Source organism: Urocitellus parryii, chromosome 2 (genome assembly GCF_045843805.1).
Source record: "Urocitellus parryii isolate mUroPar1 chromosome 2, mUroPar1.hap1, whole genome shotgun sequence".
NCBI lineage: Eukaryota > Metazoa > Chordata > Mammalia > Rodentia > Sciuridae > Urocitellus > Urocitellus parryii.
Genome location: NC_135532.1, coordinates 131511357 through 131532127, shown reverse-complemented (window position 1 = coordinate 131532127; position 20771 = coordinate 131511357). Strand labels below are relative to the sequence as shown.

Here is a 20771-nt window from a genome sequence, read left to right as displayed (position 1 = left end):
GCCAACTAAAAACAACTTAACCGTCCCCATTAGACTTGTCATCTAATGCTGTGTGCTTTGAATGTCAGATGGTTATTTACAGCAAAGATCGTTGACACTTTAAATTATTTTCCTTAAATGTGAAGTAAGAGTATTCCTTAGAAATGTTAACATATCTATTTGAAAGGGGTGATATCTAATGCGGTTCTTTTAATTAGATACCAGCTCTTCTAAGTGCTTTCCAGATGGAAGCTTTTGGATCCTGTGTCCTGGGCTGCACTGGGCTTGCATGAGCCCAGAGGGTCAGTTGGCAGTATTCGTTGCACTGCAGGATGGACTTGGCCTGGCTTTAGCCTCCTAACCAGAGCTGGCCCTTGTTTTGGTCTCTTGCAGCTCTCTGTGACATGCACCCCATGAGAGCCCTCTTCCTCATCCCCCGGAACCCAGCGCCTCGGCTCAAGTCTAAGAAGTGGTGAGTTTGGTCCTCAGTGTTCTGCAGATCTAAGGGGGAAGTTTTCCTGGATATCCCTCTTGAATGAGCTTGGATCCCTGGGTCCTGCTGAATGGATTAAACTAATATAACTATGGCGTGGTGGGTGACTTTCCACATGTCATTCATCTTAGAATAGTAGCTGCATTGCCTGCTATTTGTGCAGCACATCATTGCCTACCAGGTAAGGAGCTACTAGGTAAAATGGGTGGTAGAGCCCAAGTAATGACATGAAAGCTGTACTCCAAGTGGTATCTTTCCTGGCTTCACACAGCATCTTATCAGAGAGGGTGATAGTTTAGAGTCAGCCTGTTAGAGTGGCTGATTTCTCTCCTGTTTCTCAACAATGCACACACACACACCTGGGTATCCCCTGAGATGATTTCTCTGGCATGTGCTTGAGCATTTGTAGTTTTTTGTGGTTTTCCCATTGCTTTCTCTTTATGGCAGGTGATACTGGTTTCTTTTTTTGGACAGTGATGTAAGCTTTGCTTTTAATTAGCTTATTCTTAAAAAGGTGACGTATTACAAAGGAAAGCATTACTTAAATATTATGGCCACACATAGGTACAGCAGAAAGTTTTGGAGAGAATATGACTGGTTATGCCAGATGTCAGACTTTTCCTTTCTTGTGTACGTCTGTGGGGACCCGTGTATACATCTGTGGGGACCCGTGTATCTTATTCTGTAACAAAAATCGTGGCTTCCTCCTTCTTCCTGCAGAAGTGGTGTATCTGCCCCAATGAACTCTTCCGTTTCTGAGACCTCTCGCCCTGGGGTTGATTCCTGCCCACTTGTGACCTCCCAACCCTTTTCCTAGAGACACATCCTGGCCCCTTAGACCAGGAAGGGACAGCCCTTTGTCCCTTTTCATGCCACTTCAGGATCAGATCTCCTTGGGGGGGCTCTGATGTTCCCACCCACAGGTTCACCCCCCACCACCACCACCCAGGGAGCAGTCTTAATTAATACCAGTCATCTGGTAATGACATAGCAACCCTGGTGAACAAGAGAAAGGCCCTGCACAGCGAGAGAGGGAAGGAGACCGCCAGGAAAGAGGCGACAGCCTCCCAGCTGCCAGGCCTGCCAGGCGCCAGTGAGTTGCTATTGGTAACAGGAGGCAGAGCCTCTCGGAGGGTCAGTGAGGTAGGAGACACCACTCTCTCCCCAGCAACAGCCTTCTATTGGGCACTGAATCGCATGTGATCCCGGAGCGCCTAAGGCCCCATTCCTCTCCCCTCCTGGATCAGGCTCCCAAGAAGAGGAGCCAGCTCATTCCCTCCCCTGGAAATCACAGGAACATTACAGAGCCCCCTGGCTGCTAGGTTTCTGCCTGTCACTGTGCCAGGCCTCCCTTGGAGCCAGGTGTATACAGGGGACTTTACTTCCTGTGCCCCCTTCCACCTTTTCCACCTTTTCCACCTCTCCCTTCTCTGCTCCAGGGTGCATATTTTGAGCTTTTTCACAGAGAAGGACAGACTGTCCACAGATGTGTTTTGTCTGATGGTATAATGAGGCCACACACTAGTCTTAAAATATTTGTATTAATTGCCAACTTTTAAAAATGTGTCAATTTAGCTTTCTGTTTCTGTTGTTGGTTTCTTTTCCCGAAGGGCACAGTATAGCCCTTGCTGAGTAGTGCCGGCTCCTTTTTTGGGACAAGAGATTGTCCTTCTGCCCCAAGTGCCACTTCTACCCAACTCCTAAACCTCAGTAAGCTGGTTGGCACACTGGTTCTGCTTTCTTCTTGACCTTGGTCTGCACTGACCCCACTGAAGATTGAGTCACAACCCTGCACTGGTGGAGGTTTTCAGTGACCCTGCTCCCAAAAGACCACCCACGCTGACTTTGCTGGAGAAATAGACACTTCAAGGGGAAAATGTAGGCTGACTTTTCCACTTCAGAATTTGACACGGAGAATTAATTTTGATGATGCTGAAGGAAGCTGGTGAGGGTTCAGAAACTGAGGAGGCCCAGCCAGTTTCATCTTATCCAAGGCACACCCTTACCAGACTGGAAAGGAACCAGTCAAAACAGGAGACCTATGCTGGCCAGGGACACAGAGGCAGCTTGGCAGTTGGAGAGCCAATTTCTCACTGAAATCACTACCCTTGTAACTGGTTGACAGTGCATCCTCCAGCCAGGCCACACGATACCCTAATACGCACCCTGGCTCCCACTTCTCTGCAACAGAACTCCAGTTTTTAAGTGAAAATATTTAAGCTCTTCAGAGTTCTTGATCTTAAAACACTAGATCCAATGTGATTTGAAATAGTATGGAGTTTTCTTTAATAGGCTCTAATGTTTAGGAGGAAATGAAACATCTTGTTTATTCTTCGTTCGTTTGTTTGTTTATTTTTGGTACCAGGGATTGAACACAGGTACTTAATCAGTGAGCCACATCTCCAGCCCTTTTTATTTAGAGACAGGATCTCACTAAGTTGCTCAGGGACTCACTAAGTTGCTGAGGCTGGCTTTGAACTCACGATCATCCTGCCTCAGCCTCCTGAGCCGCTAGGATTACAGGCATGCATCAGGATGCCCAGCTTTTGTATTTTTAAAGGAAAGGAATTCTCCATACCCCAACCAAAAGAAACAAAACTCCAAAGTGTGCTGTCATTCCCAGATGTTTTCTGCCTAAGAGACTTGTCAGGTCAAGTGTGGTGTTCTCAGTGTACAGAGCAACACATTACCAAAGTTGGTGCCTTTGTAGTGGACATGGGCTCCTGAACTTACTTCATCAGGAGCAACCAGTTGAGGGTGATTTTCAGCTAACACTTCTGACTTCAATGTACAAGACATCTAGTCTCTTAGTGAGAACACTCTTTCTTGTGCCTTTAAGTTTGGGGAGAAAAGGCAATAGGCAGCTATTGCCATCACTCGCAGGACCTTAGCTCCTCCCATCAGTGCAACAGGACAGGCCTGGGTGCCGGTGGAGTCCTAAGGCTAGGGAGCCACATATTGGTCTCAGTCCATAACCAGAGGAAACCCAGGATGCTCTCACTCCCTCTCCTTTCCCCACCAGCAAGTGAACTGTCAGGCTGGGGCCCTTTTTCCTCCTCCTGTCTCCCCTGCTGCCCAGGTGGGTCAATCATCTCCTCCTACCTGCTCCTCCACACCTGCCCTGTACTTTCAGTGCCATAGCTTCCCTCCGGGGGCTTCTTCAGGACAGCATGACTCTCTTCCTGTAAGCAGATGGTCAGTCTTATTCTTTTCATGCGCCCTTTAAATTTGAAGAGTCCACACAGCAAAGCAGAGGTTGGATGAGTCCATTTGGAAAACTATAACCACTCATACACGCAAGATCCCTGGTCCAGACCATGCAACCAGGCAGAGTCTGGGCTCCTCCTCTCTGGTAGAGCGGCCCAGCCTGCAACCCCAGGCTCCTGCTGCATTCCAGAGCTTACAGTCACCCCGTGACTTCATGAACCTCCTCTTCTGATTCTTGCTGGGTTGTCAGGAACTTTTTTTGAGATATGATAGAGCTCTTTGTGTGTGTGTGTGTGTGTGTGTGTATGTGTGTGTGTGTGTGTGTGCTTACTAAAGAAAATAATGGTACTATAAAGCAAACGTCATGAAATAATTTAAATACAATGAATTTGCAAGTTGTAATGGGATTATTGAGTTTATGAAATGCAAAACAAACACCGCCCCCCACAGACCTTTCCCTTTAGCCTTTTCTGTCCAGTCTCCTTGGCAGCCCTGTTGACCCTTCCTGCTGACTCACCTCACTCAAAGATACAGAAAATAATTCCCTCAGAGGACACCACGTAATGGTGTATTGGTCTACAGTGGGCCACACGTAAGACAGAATTGAGTCTCCTGGTGACGTTGCAGCCACCTCAGCCTGTGCAGGTGTGCTCTGCAAAGTTGGCACAGTGACCAAATCACCAAACGGCACATTTCTCAGAACATGTCCCTGTCCTTAAACAATGTAATGAATAGAGTCATAAGTGAATATGACTTCAGATTCCTGCTCCCTAGTGTTAAAGGCAGTTGCTCTGTTCCTTAAGCCTGGTGACAAAGGAAGGGTGCTGTGATACTGTCCTCATAGTCATAGTAATAAGAACAAAAGAGCAAACACAGAGAGGGCGTGTGTGCTGTCTGGCACTGTTCTAAGTTTGTGATGTGAATTAATTCATTGGATCATCACAGCAGTCTTTGGAGGTCAGTACTGATAATATTCCCATTTGCAGCCAGAGACACAGACACAGAGAAGTTAAGTGCTTTGCTCAAAGCCACACAGTAAATGACTGAGCCCCAAGGAGAGAAAGAAGGTAGTTCTATGAAATAGGACAGGGCCACTGTGAATTTTCAAGTTCATATTGCATTTAGAGAATCCCATGATTACCCAAAAATATTAAGCCCAATAATTATAATGGTTTATGTAACCATCTTTAAAGCATTTTAAATTCCCCTAACATAATTTAATGTATAAACAAGATTAGGCTGGGGGAGATAAAGTGTTTACGGATACTGGGAGTGGAATTAGTGCCTCAAACTGTAAATACCACTAGTTACCATTCACTTCTCCCTTCCCACCCTTGGGAAGTTAGTATTACTAATCTTAGGTGAGTTTTTTTGTTTTGTTTTGCTTTTTTAAGAAGATAGACTGCTGGGGGTGGTGACACATGCCTGTAACCCTAGCAATTCAGGAGGCTCAGTTAGAAGGATCACAAGTTCAAAGCCAACCTCAGCAATTTATTGAGACCCTAAGCAACTTAGCAAGACCCTGTCTCAAAATAAAAGGGCTGGTGATGTGGTCCAGTGGATAAACACCCGTGGGTTCAATTCCCAGCCAAAAAAAAAAAGACAGGAGTAGATTAAAGAGATTAAAGCAGTAAAATTATACAAATGTACTTTAAACCCATCAGAACACTCAGCAAACAGGAAATATTCAATAGAGGTAAAGTGTTTTCACATTCAATTAAACGTGTAATTAAGCACATCCATTCTTTGGTCACACTAACGTAAATAAGGGACAGTAAATCCTTCTTCAAGGACATGTTTTAGGTAAGATGGTTTTCTCGTCAGACTCTGCCATTTGAACAAGACGTGTCATACACACCCAGCTTCGTAGCCCTGCACATCCAGGCCCTCCTTGGGCCCAAAGTGATTCTCTTGGCTGCCTGTGTTCCTTCCACCAGGAAGGCACCAGAACTGGGACTCTGGTGGCTGGATCCATGAAGCTCCATGAGCCAGGCTCCTTCCTGGAGATCTGGAGAATTCTCTGGCTTTTTTTAATTTTAGACATCAGTGTGGGGAGTGGAATGTACTGTCTATTAAGTCTGGGACTCATTTTTTAAATTGAATGTGAGTTCTTTTATTTATTGCCCTCTAATTAATAGTGGAGCACTTTATAAAATATAAGCACTTCCTCCTAGTCACCAGCAAGAGAGAGGACTGCCATTTGCATTCTTGTGAATATTTAATTGCCTTCTGTCTTCATTTGTTTTTGTTTTCTTCTTTAAAAAAAAAAATGGATTCTCCTATCTAGCAATGCGCTGCGTGGCGTTGTCTGTTTCTATTATGGAGGTCAACCTCGTTCTTTCCAGTTTATTCCTTAAGGGAGTCCATTATCTCATTAGGCTTTTCTTGCAAGGTCTCTCCATAGATGGTACCAGGTGGACATTGGCACAGATTTATTCAATGGATCAGAGAAAGGAAACCCCACCTCCCCTCCAGTTCTTCCATTCAGTCCTTCACACGCACTGAGTTGAGGGTCCTCATAGCGTAGCCCTTGCCCAGCCCTTCTATCCATGCATTTATTCATTTATCAAACATAGAGCACAGCAATTATTCTCACGATGCAAGATGACCCAGACAGATCCTGACACTGCTGAGAATTTCCAGTATGGGAGAAGCAGAAACATGGGCTGAAGGACTGAATAGGCAGGTGCATAATATCCATCCTCTTGTCACTATTTCTAGTCTATGATGTGGCCTATCCTGATTCATCCTGGGATAACCCCAAGCACAGTAGATTACTTTTATTTCTATGCAAACTATTTCTAAGACTTAAACTTAGCTTAGAAATTTTTTGGGGAAAAAAATACCAATAATTCAGTACTTCAAAAACACGGAATACCAATTTTAAAAATATGGGGGAAAATTTAAAAACATGGATTAAAATGAAAAATCATTTTGACGGAGGCAAAATAGAAAGTAGACCATATAGAAGTGCCTCTCACATTTGAATATTGAAGTACGCACTCCCCAGTTTGTTCAGGCCTGAAATAAATATGGCTTTCTGGGAAACTTGGGAAAGCTGTGGGGATCCACAGGGCACCACAGGAGGGTGACAGAGAGCATAGAATGGGCCTTTCCTGCTCTGGGTTAGGTGGACAGGATGTCCAAGGTTCCACCCTGGTCTCCAGGGACGAAGTACTGAGCTGTCAGTGGAGTGCCTTGGAAAGGCAGAGTCAGTCGTGAGCTTAATTATTTATGACTGGATGATTTCTTGGAACCTTCAGCAAGAACATGTGTGCCCAGCTCATGAATCATGGCTAAAGTCCACCATTAATTTCAACCACATGTGGACTTGCTGCCATCTCTTGTTGGTGTGTTATCTCTTTACGGATTGACCTGCCCCTGTGCATCTCTGGCACAGAGTTAATCTTTGAGGAAATAGGGCCTTTCCAGAGGGAGATATATGTGCTTCTAGGTGTGAACTTAGATCCAAATTTTCAAGTCCTTGGGTTGATGGCAAAAATACGTACATCCTGTTCCAATTCATTGGAAACCAAAGTTCAAAGTGATTCAGAAATTACCTGTTAAAAAATGTGCCTGATCAGTGTTCACTTTCCCATGTAAGAATGTTGCTTGTGGTGCACCCTCCTCACCCCTCCCTCCCTCTGCCTTTCTCCAGTCTGTCTCATTTAATCGACTCATCTTAATGCCCCTGCATATGTAGCCTCCCTCCTAGCTTCAGTTTTCCCCTGATTGTTTTGCCTACCTGAACTATCTTTTCTCTAGAGTGATTTTTCTCCTCATTCTTTAAGGCCCCACTTTGGTTTCCTCATTCCAGTAGCCCTTCCAGCAAGGGTCCTCAGGGAGAGCTTTTTCTTCCCTAATTCCTTTTGGTCTTCTGTGTAATGTTATGTATACACTGTGCAGATGCTTTCATATGCTAACTACCATATGTTACCTCAGTTCTGTGTGTTGATGGTGACGATGCCTTTGGCCCCCATTGTACCTAATATAGTGCTAGACCTATTTTGTGATTGGTTGATATCTATGCTGACCCATGGATGGGGCCTTTTTATTTTTTTAATTCCAGCATTTCAAAAATATATATATTTGTTTTTGGAGGGATTGTCATTTTATCTGCGGATTCATCTCTTTTGTTTGACAGGTCAAAAAAATTCCAGTCATTTATTGAGAGCTGCTTGGTAAAGAATCACAGCCAGCGACCGGCAACAGAACAGCTGATGAAGCACCCGTTTATACGAGACCAGCCAAATGAGCGACAGGTCCGCATCCAGCTCAAGGACCATATTGATAGAACCAAGAAGAAGCGCGGAGAAAAAGGTTAGATGCACATTTGCATTTGAGCAAGAGAAACAAAAGATGGAGCGTGAGCCGTGGGCTCTTGGTGGATTCAGAGGTGACTAGAGATTTCAGATGCGTTGCTCTCTTAGTGCTGGGGACCACCATTGAGATCGAAGTCTTAAGACATCAGTGGAGTGAAATCCACTGCTGAAGTAGAATCTTCCATGAAAAAAATAGATCCGTGTGAAACATCCCCTCTTCCAGGCACTGAGCAAACTTGTGTGGCGTGATACTATGAAGCACTTTAAAATGACAAGTGATTTTCTTAATTCAAATGAATATTCATGCTCAGAAGACTAAAAATCTACAGAAGACAGACAACCTGAAAAAAACCAAAATTCATCCAGTTGACATTTTTCTCTACTGACAGTCTTCAGCATTTAAGTTTCTGTGCTCTGAGGCTCATTTCTAATTCAGTTATTTAGAAGTCAGAAAGAATTTTCTCAGAGCTGCAGTGATATCAAAGATCATTAGGTTGCCAGACTTGCTATATGGAACATCAGAGTTTGAGCTGAAGGTCATTTGAGGCACTTCTTTATTTCACAGATGCAAAAACTCCTCTCTCATACCACGAAGTGTTTTCAGTGCTTCTTTGGAAAGGATATGCGTCCCGACGTGGGGCTCTAGTAGTTCACCCTCATTGTTTGAAAGCTTGCCCCTCCTTCACTTGCACCCTGACCAAGAGAAGGATCACGTGACCTGGGGCAGGTTTTATGGCCAGATGAGCATAGTTTAGGGAGATAGGGAAGGTTGGGGTATGGAAGACAGAGATGGAGAAGACAGTAGCAAAGACTTGCTGGATGGAGAGCAGGAAGGACAGTGGGCAGGGAGAGGACAGCAGGAGGCAGTGTGGGCTGGAGGGGTGAGAGTGGAGCTTAGAGCAGAGGACCAGAGGCTCATGGGGTGGGAAGGCACTGGTGATGTGCTCTTCCTTGCTTCCCTCTTCTCCACCCCCTCCTCTTTTTTTTCAGTTCAGAGGGAGCCCAGGAGGGTGGCAGACAGGTAGGACAGAAGTCCTCCTTTATTTCCATTTTTCTCCCTTTTTGCCTCTATAATTAGCAACCTCAATGCAGCTAGGTGTGTGAGCTGAGGCTTAGGGAAGGGCACCAGTAGATTGATGGAGAGGGAAGATCAGCAGAGGACCCAGGTAGGAGGAAAAATCCTTAGTGAAGGTTCTGGTCAAAATCCCCTTATACAGCCAGCCTCAGGGAGTCGAAGGAAAGTATGTGATCAGGAGTGGGAGGTCATGAGGCTGAAACGAAAAGGAGGCCCATCTCCAGCCATGAGTGGGGGGATAGGGATAAGATGTCAATGAGGCTCCAAGAAACAGGGAGGCCAGACCAAGCTGAAGGAACTAGGCCTGAGGAGAAACCCATAGGGCAGTATCGAGAAGTTCCAAGACTGACATTTCAGCTGCTCTTTTTCCATCATGGTCTTGGGGCCACTCCCTGAAGTCAAAACTTAAAAGAGAATGTTTTAGGGCAACATATCAAACATCTAAACATTAAATGCCAACTTCTCTAAAAGGGAAATTTGATTGTACTATGGGTATACAGACTAGGTGAAATGTTCAGTCTGTTTTGAGAATCAAATTCTGTGTTCCAGTTCCAGCCCTGCCTCTTATCAGTTATGTGAATTTCATCCAAGTTTTCTCATCTCCAAAATAGGATTGGGGGTATAAAAATAATAATACCTATTTCCTGGCCTTGTTGCAAAGATAAAATAATGTGTGTAAAATAGTTATACCATTTCTGGCACATAGGTGCTTTCAGTAGCATTCTTATTTAGGCAATTCTTTATGAGCCTATTTTTTCAGTGCTCTTCAGGGATACCTTCTAGAAATCATGATCTGTGAATAAGACTGGGAAACCTGGAACCCACTATGCAATGAAGCGTAGACTACTTTTAATGTGTTTATTCTGTAGAGTGGCAGTAGGTCTATTCAAGAGTTACATTGTAGTTTAAGGAATCTCATCCTGTTTAGGTTTAGGGTCCCATAATTACAGTTCCAGCCTCATCTTTGCTCTGCAAGGAAGGGCATTTGATCAACTGAAATCTCCTTCCATTTGCTGTTGATCAAATCACTTAATTTGCTCCCCCTCATAACTTTTTTCCCTCCTAGTAGCTTCCTCTGTGACCAGCTTCTGGTAGAATCAAGCAATTTTAATTTGCATTGCTTTATGGTTTATTTAATCTGATACTTTTCCTTAAGGTATGTTGACATGTACTAATTTAACCCAGAAGTACAAAAGCAATCAAACCAAATTCTGGTGAGGTATTAAAATTGAGAAGCCTGACAAATGAAGCTTTTACCTTAGAGAGTGGAATTACACAATTAGGAATAATTGTGCGCTTCTTTCCCTTGCTGCAATTTACTTTATTAGATAAAATGTCTTCATTTTACTTTGAACTCTATGTTTATCCATTTTAGAAAAGTTTGAAGTATTAAACTTTTGATATGGCGTATTAAGACACTTTATGCAGGATTTTACATTTAGGTGAAAAAAAACCTGTAAAAATAAAAAGTAGCCTGAAAACTTCACACTTAACCTAAAGATATGAAACTAATTTGTGATTTTAAAAAATACAGTTGAACTCATCACACATGAGTTTTTTTCATTATCTCTTTGCTGCCTGCTTAGTGTCAAAGTTGTAACCTGTTTTTCCCCTGTGAATGCTGCCTCCTAGTGGTAACAAAACCAAATTGCCATTTTAATTCCCTTGTAGGGGTGCCAAAATATCTTTGAAGTTGTAATTACAAACTCAGATCTAGGAGGAGATAACAGTAATGTTCCATCGTTAAAGCCTCCTCATCACCCACAGATATATCTCCAGCATGACATATATAAGGATTAGTGAGCTATTTCACCATTTCACCCCCTTCTGTCCTCTTCCCTCCATCTACTTCTCCCACACCTGGACGCCTAGCTACACACAACTCATGGTTTCTTGCACATGTAATACCACTAGCCTTGTTCACGTGGATACGCATCTTGGAATGCCCTTTCCCTGCCAATTCCAGCTACCAGTGCTGGAGAAGGGCCACTGACCTTCTAAGGCCCAGCTCATTCCCACCTCAGTACTTCACTGTTCCTTTCTTCCTTTCTGAGCTGTGGAACTAGCTGCTCTTTTCTTTCATGTTTTCATGGCTCTTTTTATGTACTTCTGTTTAGCATATAACATGTTGGAAAGAAGCTCTGGTTTTAAGGTTGAAAAGTTCTGGATTGAATTCTAAATCCACATCCCAGCCTGACATTTTATTATAAGGTGATGACACTGGCCAAGGCACTTCACCTTTTGTAATATGAGTAGCTTCAGTTGGAAAATAGGCTTTATGTTAGAGGATTATTATGAGAAATAAACAAAGACTGCAGGTAAAGTAACTCAACACTAGTTGTTTGCATGTGAGACATTCAACCTCCATGACACACGACTAAACCGGTCAAGGTCACTCTAGGAGAACTGGGCTGGCATGAAATAATGACACACAGACAGAAATACCTTTGTCTTTGGGTTCTGTGACAGCCCCTCTGCCCCAGCTTCCACCAAAGAAGCAAGGCAGGCAAGAAAAAGAGGGAGCACGCCTCTAACACAGGTTTTTATTAATGGCAGGGGCGGGGGAGACGAATCCATGGAACATTCTATCCAAAAAAGGGCAGAAGGGTAGGATTACAATAAAACAGGTGGTGTAATTCAACCCTATTGGGTAACAACCACTCCTGGAGCTGTGCCTTTTTTATCCAAGCGGAGGTAAAGTCCACTTGCATTGTGGGGTACAATACCAGTCCAGTACCTCTTTACTCAGGACTTAAAGGTGTGTGCATAGCTCCTGAACAGGGCGGCCCCTGACACTTGACAAATATTCATTCCCTTTCTTTGTGGACATGGTAGTTCTGATTATTGATTTGTCTTGCCTGTTACATTCTGATATCCTCTGAAGCACAGACTCAATCTTATTCATGTTAACTTGCTTACTGTCAATAAAAACACATTCTAACTACATGTTAATCATACCAGTTGTCAAAAGTTTCTTTCTGGTATTTATCAAGATATCTAAAGGCAATTTGTGAGGCCATGTAAGTCATAACAAAATATCACTTTCAAAATGGCTGATAACATGATAAATCATTTAGTGATAAGTTAATAGTGGGCCAAAAAGTTTGATATGGTGATTCTACAATAGAGGTTACACAGAAGTTATTTTTCAACTCCTTAGTTTCTTTTTCATGTGAATGTTAGTCACTGGGGACCGCTATTTAAGGTCAGCTGGGACAGTCTTGATGGCAGTTAAGGCCAGGTACCTAAATCCAGTTGGTGGGAACTGCTGTATGACAAGTCAGGAGGCCTAGAGGACACCCCAGTCCCATGTTAGCCACAACTCTGTGGGCCTCAATTTACTTATACAGTCACACATCACTTGATGACAAGATGTGTTCTGAGAGTTGTCATTAAACGATGTCGTCATTCAGCGATTATCATCCAGTATACTTATATAGACCAGGTCACATAGGTCAGTCACTGGACATGTTCTCTTGATGTAGTCAAGAGATGCAACAAACCACAGAAGATGTCTGAGGCTACTGCCAGCATTACACAGCATATGTTGTTTTTTTATTTGTTTTGGATTTTTTGTTTGTTTTTTGCAGTGCTGGGGATCAAGTGGTAGACAAGTGCTCTACCACTGAGCTACACCCCCAACCTGGCATACTGCTTTATGGGAATTAAAAAACAAGTGGCAGGAGAATACGCTAAAATAATGAGAAAAAGCATAGTAGGGTGAATACTTTTATATGACTGGCAGGGCAGTGGGCTTGTTGGCACCAGCATTACCACCAACAGGTGAGGCATGCTTGTGCTGTGAAGATAGGACAGCTCCCATGTCACTGGGTAGCATGATATTTTCAGTTTCATTATAATCTTAAAGGACTGATGCTGTGTTCATGGTCTGTTGTTGACCAAGGTGGCATGATGTGAGTTATGACTGGACATGAATAGGGGTGGAGGGTTCACTCGGCTGTCACTGTCCTGTGCACTGATGCACTATGAATCTCTCTTTAGATGAGACAGAGTATGAGTACAGCGGCAGTGAGGAGGAAGAGGAGGAGAACGATTCGGGAGAACCCAGGTATGAACTCGGAAGCCAGGTCTTCTGATTTCCACATTCTGAATTGTGTTTGTGAGCATTCACTTTCCTTTTGATTTATAGGTTCATTTTTAAGAATCCACCAAGGTGGTCTTATTTAATTTATTGCCTACAAACATAGCTCATTAATTTGGGGAAGTTTCCTTAGGCAGACTCTGAAGAAAATGTGGAAATCAGCATATTCTTTATCTTGTCCCCCAAGATTTATGGTCTCTATTCAAGATCTTGTTTCTTCACATATGCATCATGTAAAGTGGGTATTTATCTGGGTAATGCAGAACGAAAAGTACTTAAACCGGAGACTTTGGGGAGACCTAAGTGATATTATCAGACTTGAGTTATTCAGCTCATTACCTTGTACTTTTGAGAAGGCCGCTGTCCTTGTCATATGCCTCGGCATGCTCACTGCAGCCTAATCCAAGAGAAAATGATTTCCAAGAAATCAAATTACACTCTGGAGGTGAGCCCCGAGTGGAAGCTTCCATGCCAGTCTCATTGTCACACGTCAGGCCTGGAGTCAAGTGCTGCTTCACCTTCGCTGTCGTCATCCCTACGTTGTGCATTCCACTTGACTTTGCTTCCAACTTTCTTCCAGTCTGTGTTTATAAATAATTAAGACTTGGGTGCTGGCACTGCCAGGATTTCTCTTTAGTAAGAGAATTCAGCTGGCAGAAGCTCAGCGAGGCAAGAGCCATGCATACCAGAGGGCTATGCACTATAAATTCAAAGTAAGCTCTATTGGCCCACACAGAGGGCCACCAGATGTAGGGGTCTCCAAACTGTAGCCATCCAAGGAGTGGATGCATTCAAAGGACCAATTCTTATATTGCTGACACCAAGCCTCCTGACCAGGAGCAGGGTTGTTGCAACTGGAATGAGCTGGATGTCTGTGTTCTCTTGAGCTAGCTCAGACCTGCGGACCAGGAGCCTTGCTAAAAGGGTGAGACTGAACACACAGGGCCATCATTTTTTCTGTCTTCACCTGCCACAGGATTTCTCAAGGTCCATCACGGAAGGAGAATTGTTTCCTTCCAACTAATACATAGCATGTCGGCCACCCCCACTTTAGCTACATAAAAATGAGGACTGTCAAGCAGTGACGTGGAAAACGAACATTCCTCTAAGGCAAAGGTCCAAATGCCCTGCTTTCTGAGAAATGGTATGCTATTTTTTGAAAGCTTACCCAGATGGTCATATCAGCCCTCTGACCATTCTCTGAAGAACTGAGAAACCCCGTCTCTCCAGCACTTGCTAAGCTGTGCGTTAGGAGGCACTTAGTGATCCAACCAGCAATCATTTTAACATGTCATTATTTCGTACCCTGTGGAAGATGGTGTGCCAAGTCCTGTTTTTATGGATGCATCTAATTAATCTTCATGAAATCCTAAGAAATAGAAAAGGCAATGGTTATCTCATTTTAGAAATGAAGCGACAGCTCAAGGGTGGCAATCGGGTCACTAATAATTGAGTCACTAATGCAGCTCAGGTCTCCTGACATTGATTCAACATTGATTAATATTAAAGGGGCATCCTCTGGTACACGTGAGGTGAAGTTCCCAAGCCCCCATCCCCTCTGCACAGAGCAAGTGGCCTGTGCATAGAAGCACTATCATTTAGGGGTTTGTCTTAGAGTTTTACACAAAGGCAGTAAGTTTTAGAGGAGGCTTGTTAATGGACTGTGGGATTGTCTGTGGAATATCACAAACAAAGCCTTTTTATGACATTTATGGCAGGATCTCACACAGCATGCTAACAACTCTCCTAAACCAAATCCTCTTGTCAGCTGCCACCAAAACTACATTCCTCATTCCAGTCCTCCTCACCACCACCACCAGCTGCCGAGACAAAACCTGCAAGTCATCCCTCCCTCCACACATCAGGCCTGTCCGGGGTCTCCATAACTCTATCCCCAAACACTCTTCCAGCCTCCGTCCCTACTGCTCCTGTCCTGCTTGGAGCCCCTATGCAGAACCATTGCTGGAGTAGACCTGCTGTTAGCTTCACAGACTGTGATCCATGCTGCAGCCATACAGGCCTGCTCCTGGGACTCCTCTCCTCAAAGCCTTTCCATGCATGGCTCAATGTCCACACGCTTTTGCACAATCTGCTTCTCTACCTCCTCATGCCGTAATCCTCTCGCTTCCTCAATTCTGGGAGAACGGGCTGGTGTTCAGTTCCTGGGAAAGGCCACACTTGTCCTAACCTGGGCTCTAAACTTGTTTTTGTTCTGCTTGGGACACTCTTTCCCTTCATTTTGATTCCATAGAGCCTGTTATAGTAGTGCCTGTCACATAGCAGGTGCTAGTAAATATGTTTAATGAGTTTATTTCAGGTGGAAGCTTCCAGAAAGATTTAAAGGGCTAAGTATGAAAAACAGAAGCCATTTTCCACCTTTCTGCTAGGCTGCAATGCAGAACCAGGGAGGCTAGAACTGTAAGCTGCTCCCTTGCAGTTAGATTGGGGTAGAGCAGACCCAGACTACCAGCAAACCAGCCAAATGCGTGAGTTCGTCCTCTTGCTCTCTGTGCTGTGTGCACGTGCAAACACATGCAAACCACCTTCTTATGGATGAGGAAACTTTTACTGAAACAGAATCTAGGAGTCAGTGATCTAGATTGCGACTCCAGCTGCACACTCTGCTGACAGAACCAAGTCTCTTAACTACAATTCACTGGATCGAGCTCCAAACTCCTTAGACTTTAGCAAACTTGAGTTCCATCCTGGCTCTGTGTTGATATGGCCTCTAGCCTTTTCCTTCCCTGACTGAGTCTTCACAGGAGCAGCCTGACCTCTGCCTCCTGGGGTTTGGTGTGAGCGGGAGGGTAGTGGTATGAGTGAGGGTGATCTGTGCTTGTCTAAGTGAGTGGTTCCCCTGTCTGCTCCAGAAGGTTCACTTTTCTTTGCTTTGTCTTCTCATAATGTGGAGACAGCCAACCTGGGGCCCAGGGCTTGCACACTCGCTAGTCTTAAACAAATCTCTGCTACTGGACTGTGGTATTGACAGTTCTGGAGGAATGTGGCATCCCTCTGGGGATGGAGATGGCATATATATGCACCAGTCCCACTGCAAGAAGGCTAAACATGCCTCTCCTTCCCAGACCCCCATTTTGGAGGTAAATGTTTGAACTAATGGAGAAACTAGGAGCCTGTGCTCTGGCCCTGCTGCCCTCCCCCAGGACCCACAGTAGCCATGGCCCCTGCCCCATGCAGAATCCTAATGGCTCTTTCCTGCCCACAGCTCCATTCTGAACCTGCCAGGGGAGTCCACACTGCGACGGGACTTCCTGAGACTCCAACTGGCCAACAAGGAGCGTTCAGAGGCCTTGCGGCGACAGCAGCTGGAGCAGCAGCAGCGGGAGAACGAGGAGCACAAGCGGCAGCTGCTGGCAGAGCGCCAGAAGCGCATTGAGGAGCAGAAGGAGCAGCGCCGGCGGCTGGAGGAGGTGAGCATGCTGCAGGCCACCCTACACCCTCTCCCAGCTGTGGCCACTCCCCAAGCTTCCACAGAGAGCCCAGATCCCACTCTCGAGGCTGGGGCCACTGCCTGGTGGGTGCACGCACACACACCTTGACTGAAAAGGGGGATGAGGCCTGAGTGCTCTCAGACCCAGAAGACAGATGGTGTGGTCACTGTAGACATGTTGGTGAAGGCCCCCACCCCTTCAAGTCTTGTTCGGTATCACCTTCTTGGTGAGGCCTTCCTTGACCACCTTACTTAAATTGCACCTCTCTCCCTGTGGCATGTTCTATTCCCATCCCTGTTTACCGCACTCTGACCACCTTCAGACATGCTCTGTGTAAGTCTCTACCTTCCTGCTAGAATGTAAGCTCCACAGACTTGATCTCTTATTCCCTCATTCCCTAATGTGCCTATAGAACCGTGCCCAGCACACAGTAGGTGACTCATGAACATTTATGGAATGGATGAGTTATATAAGTATGATCAAGAGGTGGGATACAGGTGTTAACTAAACCACAGAGAATAGGCAAATAAGTGAGATGCCAAGTGTGGAAAAGCAGCGCCTGCCTATTGGTTCTCCTGTTAACTCTGGGAACAGCATTTCATGAGTCCTTCCCCACACCCTCCTTCAGGGCCTGTTCTTTAGCTGGTAGGCAAGGCCCACCTTCAGCAGCAGATGCTACTGTCAGCTGCATGGGAAACCGCACTGCCAGCCACAGTCTCTTGCATGGCAGGTCCCCAGTGAGGCTGTGAACCTTGTGGTCACACAGACCTTTATTCAGGTCTCCTTCCCAGAAGCTTTCTCACATCTCCAAGACCTCCATCCTCTCCAAGATAAATCAAAGCCTCTGGACAATTATGAAACTGAGAGTGCTGAGCTACTGGGGAAATTGGGCTGCAAATGAAAGGTTCACTAACTGCACAGTAATTGGGTAGTAATTTCACAGGTCTCCCAAACACCAGCTTCCTCCTCATTAATAGGTTTACAATGGTCTACTTGTTTTGTCAGGTGTCCACTGTAGAGTTAGAGGGTGGTGAATTGCAGACACCAAGAGCAGATTGCTTTTTAAATGGTACATCAAGGTCCGGCCTCCCTTGTTTAAATCAGCGAGGGCCTCAGTTCTACTTTGCAGTAAATCTCATCAACATCATTATGTCCCTGGAATATTAGTTTCAGACCAGCAACAATAATACCCAACAGCTGCAATTATTAAGTGATTTCTGTGTGCTAGTTATCAGGCAGGATGCTTTGCTTATATCCCATATCTCATATCATTTTGCACATGTTCATTATCTGTGTGTAAAGTTCATATAGTTTTCATTTAACAAAGAGGAAACTGAGATTCAGGGAGGGGAAGTAACTGGTACCATATCACAGGGCTGGGAAGTGAAAGCAAGGATTTACACCCTGCGGTCCCTGGTCCCAGTGCAGGCCTTTTAAATGTAGCTGTGTAATCAGAGCCTTGAACTGTGATCCCTAAAACTGGACCTTGAGGCTTTGGCAAGGAGCCAGTTTCTTTGCAATAGGCAAATAAAGCCCTTTGCAATCTAAGTTTTTATTGTTGGTGTAAAGAATGCTAGCACATGTCGTGTGTGAAGTGCATCTGTTATCTGGTGTTCCAAGATTTATGATGCCAAAGACAGAGAGGCACTGTGGTGCTGTGGGACAGACACCTTCCAAGGAGCAGATGGGAGCAGGGTGAAGTGAGGCGTGGGCATGAGGCAGGTCTCAGAGGTGACGTGGATGGCACAGAAATGGGAGGCATCTGCATGACCTCTGGTTACCTCCCAGGCATAAGTGAAAATTCTCAGGCACTCACAGATATCCTCAGGTTTTGTCTTTCAGCCCTCCCAGGTCATTTGTGATTTCTTGTCTTGGCCCCCCAGCCTGGGGCCACACCATTCCTTCAATCTCTCAGGCCACTCAAGGACCAGGGCCTCTGCTGTTTAGACAAGGCCTCCTCCTTCAGACTTAGGACCAAATCCTGCCTTTCCTGATGCTTTCCTGGTGGGGCTCCTTCCCTTCAAGTGCATTTCCCAGGCCCCACTGACTCGAGCAGCTCAGCCCAGAATCCTTGTCTTTTGATTCTCCTGTCTGACTACTTCACACATTAATTTCAGGCTGTAGGACCTTATCATGCAACCCTAGAAAGTTCTCCCAATCATCCCTTAAAGCATTTAAGATTCTCAAGGATGCACACAGGCATGCACTTATACAAATTCCCTTCTTTTTCCTTTTTAATTGTAACACACACTCTTGGACTTACATCCTCTCAATGGCCGCAGTCTGTTTTCAGAGGGCACATTCTTTCGTTCTGTTTTTATTTTTTAGATTTTCTTCCCCTCACACATGATGTGATTTGTTTGAACTTCATATGTTTATTCATTGAGTTACTAGAATAGTCATTTCTAATGATTATGAAGCGCTGACCACGTGACAGGCACTCGGGTCCGTATGTTACATGAATTGTCTCATTTAATCCTCACGATAATCCTCAGTCTAAAGATAATGCGGCTGAGTCTTAGAGAGGTTAATAACTTGCTAAAGGTCACCCAGCTCAAGAAGAAACCAGGTTTCAAGTACAGGGGATTGGACTGCAGAGTCTAAGCACCAAGTCACTGCCTGTGTCCTGCCTCTGCAGGGACAAACTGTCTTTGGTGCTTTCCATGTTCTTTACCAGGCCTAGACTTCTGTGGTCTTTTTTGTTGGTATGTTTAACTTCAGTACTGAGGATTGAACCCAGGGCCCCACACATACTAGAAAGCACTGTACCGCTGCTATCCCTCAGCCCTTTTTATTTGTTATTTTGAGCCATGGTCTTGCTAAGTTGCCCAGGCTGGCCTTGAACTTGTGATCTTTCTCCCTCCTCCTCCTCCCAAATAGCTGGGTTTACAGGCCTGTGCTACCATGCCTGTGGTCTTCTACCCTGGACATTTAGGGATTTTTGAGCAAGACCAAAGAAGCTATGCCCAGCAGGTACTCAGCTCTGAGCTGTGAGACCTCCTTTGTGGCTCTTCTTTTGTGGAATATAATGGAGATTCTGTCATGAATGCAATCAGAACTCAGCTCAGTGAGGCCCAGGCATCCGAAGGCACACCAAGATGTGGCTTGCACAGGAGGAGTCTTCACACATGAGGACATGACCCTCTGCTCCATGTGACAATGAGAATGAACCTTGGATTCTCACTAGAAACAGGAATGCTTATGGACACAGGCATCAGCCTATACTAGCGTCATCTTTCTGTCCCTTATCTTGGCCTAGAGCTCAGTAGAGCAGAATAAGAAATACTTGACACTCAGATGGTTATAAATTCTGAACCCCTAATGATGGTACTGTCTTCCACCAGGGACAGACCCTTCTCCTGCATCCTACTCTTGCTGGATCCTATCAATGACTGCCATCCCAGCCAGGGTGAGCAGTTTGTGTGTCCTGAGCAGGAACTTGGCTTACAAAGGCACATAGAAAGAGCTAAAGTCCATGGGTCATCTTGAGAATTTAGCTTTCTTGGGGTCAGATGGACTTTTCTAGGCATCCTGGGAGAGAGAGAGAGAGAGAGAGAGAGAGAGATTATAGGTTCCAAAGAAAGGCCACAGCCACCCCCTTTGGTCACATGGGACTGTGTAGGAGGCCCTGCATGTCCTTTGCTATTTATGGGTAATCATGTGGATCTGAGTAGGTTAGTAATCAGTACCTGTATATTCTTGGAAGGACAGTGACTCTACACTGAATAGTGTCATTTATCAGCTTTATGAAAAGCACATGACTCTGGCCAATTAGAAAGTGCAGACCATACTCAGGTGTTGGCCAGTGATAAATTATAATTAATAACTTAAGTTCCAGGACTTGATTCAACTCAGCTAAGATGAACAAATTCATCAGTAGTGAGAAAAGACATAGATAACCTCCTTAACTTCCACTCAGTTCAGCAAGAATTTCCATTACTTAACTTAGATTTACAACTTCTTTCATTATGTATCACAGAGTTAGTGTGTGAGAATGGGGTCTCCGGTTACCGGCACCCATCATCCCAACTGCTCAGGAGGCAGAGGCAGAAGAATTGGAAGTTCAAGGCCATCATGAGCAACTTCATGAGATCCTGTCTCAAAACAAAATATAAAAAGGACTGAGGATGCAGCTCAGTGGTAC

At 44.9% G+C, this 20771-nt stretch overlaps 1 protein-coding gene across 2 annotated transcripts in view; it reads left to right on the top strand.

Moving 5' to 3' along the window:
- Positions 1-20771, top strand: part of Tnik (TRAF2 and NCK interacting kinase) — a 380291-nt gene that overhangs the window by 269739 nt on the left and 89781 nt on the right. For both annotated transcript variants that reach the window (XM_026394975.2, XM_026394974.2), the window contains exons 9-12: positions 373-451; positions 7824-7999; positions 13079-13145; positions 16402-16606. In XM_026394975.2, coding sequence (XP_026250760.2) covers positions 373-451; positions 7824-7999; positions 13079-13145; positions 16402-16606 — 527 coding nt within the window. The remainder of the gene's footprint in view (positions 1-372; positions 452-7823; positions 8000-13078; positions 13146-16401; positions 16607-20771) is intronic.